This window comes from Aythya fuligula, chromosome Z, assembly GCF_009819795.1.
Source record: "Aythya fuligula isolate bAytFul2 chromosome Z, bAytFul2.pri, whole genome shotgun sequence".
Lineage (NCBI taxonomy): Eukaryota > Metazoa > Chordata > Aves > Anseriformes > Anatidae > Aythya > Aythya fuligula.
Window position 1 is genome coordinate 54,598,283 of NC_045593.1, and position 7,085 is coordinate 54,605,367.

General features: G+C 46.4%; 1 protein-coding gene across 1 annotated transcript; it reads right to left on the reverse strand.

Annotated features, from left to right (window-relative positions):
• Nucleotides 1–1,275: 1,275 nt before the first annotated feature.
• Nucleotides 1,276–6,866, reverse strand: LOC116500928 (purpurin). Its single transcript, XM_032206283.1, has 6 exons — nt 6,809–6,866; nt 5,802–5,919; nt 4,371–4,507; nt 2,800–2,912; nt 2,323–2,535; nt 1,276–1,453 (listed from the first exon to the last, which is right to left on the reverse strand). Exons 2-6 carry the CDS (start codon nt 5,916–5,918, stop codon nt 1,443–1,445), a joined length of 591 nt encoding a protein of 196 aa, XP_032062174.1. The 5' UTR covers nt 5,919; nt 6,809–6,866; the 3' UTR covers nt 1,276–1,442.
• Between the last annotated feature and the right edge of the window lie 219 nt (nt 6,867–7,085).

Below are 7,085 nucleotides of genomic sequence, written 5' to 3' on the forward strand. Positions count from 1 at the left end.
TTGTGCTAGCTGACAAGCTTAGGAGTACTGCCTGGGAAAAGCAAGCTTGAGAGACCTCCCAGCAACCTGAGGATAACATATCTGTCCTTGGGGAAGTCTTTAGTTAGTGTTTTATATGCTTCCAACGGATACAGTGGATAGTCCTTGGTTGCTGCAGATAAGATCTTGCGTGTTGCAGAAGCTGTTCAGTGGTGTGGTGCTCTGAAGCTCTTCATTCAATATAAACATTTTAACTTGTACTTTAAGAAGGCTTCAAGAGCTGGGGCTGCCCAGTTTTGTATTCCCTCTGTCCTCGTGTTGCTGGCAAGCTGCAGGGTTCACCATGGTGTTAGGTGTGTTCCGGTCTGTCAGTTTTATTCATAGGAAATATTCAGAGTAAATTTCATTGTACTACAAGTTGTGGAAACTCTTTGTCAAAAATGCTGACTCAGGTTACCCTTTTTCCACAAGGAGCTCTCTAGATGTTATTCTTTTGGTTCCCTCTACCTATTAAATTCTTAGCCACAAAGCCTGCCAGTGCTACATACTTCAGTTCTGTACCTCTCAGGTACTGGAGACTAGATCAGGAAATTACAGTTTGTGCCATTTAGTAGCTGCTCATTTAAAGCAATGGCCCGGCGCTGCTGAAAGGAACATTTTGTTTTATTGCGTTCTAGAGTCAGGGTCTAATAAGAAGTGCTCAAAGAGTATTCAGGTGTACCACAAGTAACCCTAAGACATTACCAGGCAGCAAGGATCACTTGTCAGTCTCACTGAAGAGGTGATGATAAGAGAATTTCTTCACAATCTGGATGGAAATGTTGTTGGAAGAGGTATGATGTATGTGATGGCCCTGTGGGCACCCACAAGGTCCCTCATTTGGGACCTCCACCCAGGTACCCTGTGCCCAAGGGCCACAAGCCCACTTCAGCTCAGCTGAGCCCAGGCCCAGGCCCCTGGGGAGCCTCATTGCCGATAGCTCTGCCTCTAACCATCCTCCAGTCCTGCTTCTGGCTGGAGCCACATTGTGGGCATGCCTCAGCGCTGCCCCAAGCCCTACCCTGAGCCTCACTGCCCTCACGCACTGGGTGGGCTTCTGAGGTGAACCCCACAGCTGCTGTGTTGCTGTGTGCATGGTGCAGGGCAGGGACACTGCCCGGGCTGCACTGGGGCCACCCTTGGCTTCTGGCTCTCCTTCCAGGGGGCCAGCCCTGCTCCTTCTGCTCCCCACCAGCATGCAACAGAAAGCAGCTACACAGGCAGGTCTTTAAAAAACATTTATTGACAAATGCCACTTGAAAATTCAGACACCAATACTGTTATTGCACAGAGTTTACGAAATCCCCAATATTTTCATGTGTTTTTCGGAAAAACACACTAGAATTTATTTAATTAGCTGAGTGGCAACTTCAAGACCAAGGGGTCTGGTTTCTGTGCTTAAGGATAGAATCAGAAGAGTGCTTTTAGCAGGCCCCTGCAAAGAAAGAAAAGGAAACTTCAGTCCATGTACGTAAATTCGCAAAGTGCTGTAAAGTCCTTTTTGTCTTAGGTGAAACTAGCTACCACATTCCTAGAGTACTGCTGATTTATAGTAAAAGATTAGGATAAATTGTGTTATTCTGTGCCTGTCATCCCAGCCTTTGCCAATCCAAGATGGCCATGAATTTTTGGCGTGGCTTGGGTTTATCCAGGCAAGGCCTTGTGAGTGCAAATGGTGTGGGCGCTAAGCTGCCAACGAGTAGAGACATTCCTGCCTCCAGCATAGCTCTGGAAACTTATCTGCTCACATCAGGAACAGCAGATGAGCTAGAAGATGAGCTTCCACAGCTCCAGAAAAAAAAAAAAAAAAAAAAAAAAAGTGTCCTCAAAATAGGCTCTAGGCATGCTTTGTTTGCATGTACGTGCAGCAAGTGCTGACTTCTACCGCCAGCAGACAGAACCAGAACTGCTGCTCACAGCCCCTGATCTCTGCTATTTGGACAGCACACCTGAAGTAAGATGCTGTTATTTGGGTGGCCAAGCCAAACATGTCCAAGTCCAGCTGTTGCACCCCAACCTATCTGTTAGTAAAACAAAGAGCTGATCTTCCTTTGGTAGTGTGCCAGCATCAGCACACAGGATTCCTACAGGGGGGGAAATTAAGGCTGCAGAACAGGCTCTCTCCTTGCCACAGGCTTGGCTTTTTGCAGCTATTTTCTTATTAGATGCAGATACAAGGTTAAAAGTCAAATTAACATAACTTGGCCTGCTGCGGTTCTGCTGCATTTACAGCAGACGCAGTAACCTCCCCTACAAGCTGCCCGTGAGGGCATTTCAGTGCGTGTGCGGAGCAGCTCGAGGTACCTGACTGAAGCACAGGCTGGAACTGGCCAGACATGCAGATCTCCTCCTGCTTCTGGCGCACAATGCGCTGGATGGCAGGGGGCAGGCCACGGGGGTTGCGGGAGAAGATCAGGGAGTAGCCATCGTCACAGGAGCCATCCTCCTTCAGGCTGCGGCAGGCATAGGTGATGGCGTAGTTGTCATAGTCGGTGTCAATCACCCAGTAGTTGTCCCCTGAAACACCAAAGAATGTGTGTCACCGTGGGCAAAACAGACCAAAGGTGGTGTGGGCCATCCAGCAGAGGGGCCTCAGTTTGTCACAGGGCAGGGGCAGCCTCCCCACACATCCAGAGCCACCCCCTTTAAATCCCTTTAAGTTTCTTGCCCGGGTGCACTCTGAGCTCAACTGTTTTTCCTGCTCGTGTGCTGAAACACACAGGTGCAAGCAGCAATTAGCTGCAAGCCAGCCCAGGGAGGAGGCAGGAGGAGGTCACTCACCGCCGCTGGACAGGTAGCTCGCCAGGCCCTGGTATGTCATGTACATTTTTGCTGGAGTGGTTGGGTCCGGCACGGTGTACTGAGCGGCCATGTCAGCACAGATCACCCAGAACCTGCAACGAGACCGGGGAGAATGAAGGCAAAACCCACCAGCGGGGTGCACCCCACCGGGGACTGGGCAAGCAGCAGGACAGGCTCAGCACAACAGCCTAGGCATGTTGTTAATGCAAAGTCACTGCTTGTCATGAAGTGCAGCGTGGGTTTGATCCCACCAGTGCCAGTGTCTTGCTCCCGCCTCCCCTCCCCTCTGCAGTGCCACCACGATGTGTCTGGGGCCAGACTGGGACCCTGCTGCAGCCCAGCAGGCTTCCAACCACCCATTTTTGCACAAGCAGACAGCCACCGAGCAGGATGATGGATGTCTTTTGACTCCCTGTTGGCAGCAGCTTGCAGAATGAGCTGATCTGCTTCGGGGCTCCTTAGGGAACATGGTGGAGAATCCCTCCTTACCCAATCCTCCTCCTATCAGCACAGGGGTACCTGGTATATACACAGAAACAAGTGCAGCCTCTCTGCTGTCCAAACCAGTCAAAAGCCTTCACACAGGCTATGAGGACCCTGTACCTTCCTGAAGAGCCAGTCTTTTTGTTTCCTCTAATGAATCTTGTTTGCACTTGCTCGGAATATCACCCCTGCATGGTATGGCAAGTGTTACCTGGGTTTGTGAAGCAATGGGAGGATCTTCATTTGCTGTCTAACAAGCGACATACTTCCTTTTTGCCCTGCCTTTGAAATAAATATCTGGCAGCCTCGAGATCCCACCTGGTCCCTGAAGAGTCCTTTCAGGAATCGTCCCACCCCAATATCAAATATATGTTTCCCTGCCTCAAATATCCTGGAGTGCTGTGCTCATAAAATAAAACTAAGGTTTGCAGCCACATATTATTCATGCCCCTATTATTCATGCAGCTAGGCAGTTTTTGGTTGTTAATGCAGAACAGAAGTAGCGCTAGCCTGTTGGAGACTCCAGATTGTCTTTTCCATACCCAGAAAGCTATTTAATCCCTTTGCATGCTGTAATCCCTTATAGAAACTATAACTGACAAACGAAACTCTTAAGCTTCCTTCCATCTGTCTGTTCAGGAATTGCAGAGGTATTCAAGAGTCAACTGAGTGTTTTCCTCAGAAGTCCATGCAAAACTGTGTTGAAAACTCTGCAAGAGCAATGCTTAATCTTGCTCATTTCCATCCCCTGAACCTCTCAGTGAAATCAAAGCTGTGGTGCACTTATCCACCTGCAGTATTTGCTAGCTCTTTGCTCAGATGCAATTTACTTACCTAACTGCTCCGTATTCAAGATTTTACTTTATAATTCAACTGGCAGTTACGCAGTAGTTTTGTGATGGACCCAGACCAGAAGCAGGGTGAGAACCAGCCCAGACTCAAAAGTATAACCTCAAAAGTTGACTGAGCGTTCCTTTTTGACAAAGATAACCCAGTCATGTTGTGCACTTATCCCCACCTCTCGTACCTCATGACAGCTGCTAGAGCTGAAAGTAAAGAAAGCTCACCCAAAAAGCTTCACTCGGCCCTTGGAAGAAGCTGTCATTGTGCCATCTTCCTCAACGGTGTATTCAGCAGAGATGTTGTCCTGGAGGAAAAGGCCTTCTGGATCCTTCTTGGCCAGGGCATACCATTTCCCTGCATACTAAAGTGGAAGGTTATTACTATCTGGATTAGCCACCACAGCAAGATTAGCAAAAAAGCATTTCTGTAAACACTGTGCCCTTTTAACTACCCATTGCCTGGCTTATGGAGAAAGTCTGAGTTTGGGTAGGTATGTCCCATACAGGTCCTGCTCTGTGGTGTGGTAAACCCTTGCCTCTGTGCCCTAAGGAACGGATCTAGCAGCTCTGCATTTCAGTATCCACTTCTTCTATCACTTGAGACAAGCCTGTCACAGCAACCCAACTCTGAAAGCTTCTCCCACCCTGAAACACCTGCTGTGAGCCGGGCCAGTTCTCTGTTCCCATTCAAACCCTGACTTTTCCATGGAAGATGCCAACGATGACACTAAAATGCAGCCATGGACATTAGCTACATCCTACTTGAGCCACTCTGGTGGCTGCCAGGGGCCAAAGCTGATCTCTGACAGTTCAAAGAGTCTACCCAGTGAAGCAGAAAATACATGCACTATGAAGAGGAAAGGATGTACTGGGGACACTAGCAGCTGGGAGGGAATGAAATGAGATTAAGAAGAAAATTCCCAGGGGAAAAAAAAAAAAAAAAAAAAGGTTCCCTGAAAATACAAAAGCAATACCTAGTAAAATGAAAAGAATATATAAATAGGTCAGTGACAGGCATGAATGCCCTCAAGAGCTAATATTATGAGTAGAAATACTGGGGAAAGCAGAGATTAGCTGTGTTAAGTTTGACTCTTCAGTAAAAGTACCAAAATTTGGCAAGTTACATGCTGAGGTCTGGAATAGCATGCGTAATTCCTAAATACAAAGCCCTCAGAAGAACTGAATTTTTTAAAAACCCTCTCCAGATGTGGTTGTGTTTAAAACAAAAGTCCTGTGCACAGGATACCCAGCCAGCCAAATTTTCAGCTTGCTGCGACTCCCACGAATGGCCTGCAGTGGACGCAACTCCCCCATGGTACCCGTCTGGGCTTTGTCTCTGATAGGGATCTAAACTGTTTCATCCCTGTGACTGCTCAAAACCAAGATCTCTCCTGAATTTCAGCTAGCAGAAGATTATGTCTAATAGTGTGACATCCCTGACCTGTGAGGCCAGTTTTACCACAGTGCTCAGGAGGTAAATCAGTAGCAAGATGAGCAAACTGTAAAAGCAATGTTTGAGACACAGCATGCAAAAGAAGTTAACTTCTTGGTGAGGAACCCCTTTAGATTAACATAACCCATGACTTGTAAAACCAGTTTATATAGTGAAATTTCTTCACATATACTCTATGTACTGGATGAAGTAACCAAAATTACCCTTTTTGGATCAAAATTGTCCTTCACAGCGAAAGACTCCACTGCGCAGGTCTGAGCTAGGCTATATTCGATGGTGGAGAGGATCGATGCCAGGAAAACATACTGCGCGTATTTCATTCTGCAAGACAAAAGCAAACATCCAGAGTTTTATTTCATGCAGTAAATGTGGATAGTTAATGCTGTGCCTACAGATACATTCTCCACGTTTTACAACTAGTTTCCTTCCACACTGAGTAGAGTACTACCTTCTGCCTGAGAAGCTTGGTCATTGTGGAGCCTGACTCCAGACAAATCTGAGCTTTTGCAGCAATTACTTTGCAATAAAATTTTGCTTGACAGTAGTAGCACAGCAGATTATGACATTTTTATGTTATGAATCAAGCCAGACACTGGGTAAGGTTGTTAGGAATTGAAAGAAATTTGAAATTTGTTGATTTTTTATATTGAGAACAATAATAATGTTTTGATGTGCTGGCATAGCATAGGATAGGTTGGAAGGATGCTGTTTCATAGTGAGTGCCCATGTCACTGAGAAACTAGCAAAGCTGTGTTTATGATCGGCTCTTGTCACTACATCAAGCTTCTCGTAGCAAAATACATCTTAGTATTATTTAACCTTACACAATTTTCTCTACAAACATAACAAATAATACTCAGTTTCTGGATGCTTGATCTGCCATTGCAGGACAGCCACCAGATGGCTATGGTTGTATTCACATCCCAGGGTATTCTATTTTCATTCTCACCCCAGCATATTTTTTTCTCCCAGCCTTTGGGAAGAAAGAGTATATACACTCTTGCAGAGTACTTGACCCTGAGTACCTTTTCTGATGCAAAAAATAAAACACAGTTACCTGAATCTTGTCTTCGACATCCAAGCTGAGCTACCAACTCAAGACTTCCAACCACCCAAGCAGCTACTCTGTTCCCAGCTGCTGCCACACGAGCTACACCTTGCTACCACAAGAGATGCTAATCTGGCCCACCTCTGCTGAAAAGAGACATACCTGTCAGGTAGAGATGCTGGAGATCCCCGAGACTACTCTGCACCAGTCTTTGGGCTGCAGTCAGCAGGAGAGTTTTGTGTCAATTGCCCTCCAGCTGCCTTTAAATAATTAATCTGCAAAGTCACTAATTGGTTATTTTTGCTCGTGTGCCTGAATAAAACGCTTAATCTGGATAATCCATTATGTAAAAACCAGCTGTAATCCTCACACTGGTGGGTCTGACTGCTATACTAATACAAACACAGCTTTTACATAATGGAAAAAAGCTGCCCAGAAA

What these genes read in the sequence shown, in the direction of transcription:
- LOC116500928 (XM_032206283.1), bottom strand. Translation starts at nt 5,918, where the DNA reads ATGAAATACGCGCAGTATGTTTTCCTGGCATCGATCCTCTCCACCATC. An exon ending in GGCCGAGTGAAGCTTTTTGG is followed by an intron (nt 2,913 to 4,370) that starts GTGAGCTTTCTT and finishes GTCTCGTTGCAG; the next exon opens with GTTCTGGGTGATCTGTGCTG. An exon ending in GAGCTACCTGTCCAGCGGCG is followed by an intron (nt 2,536 to 2,799) that starts GTGAGTGACCTC and finishes TTGGTGTTTCAG; the next exon opens with GGGACAACTACTGGGTGATT.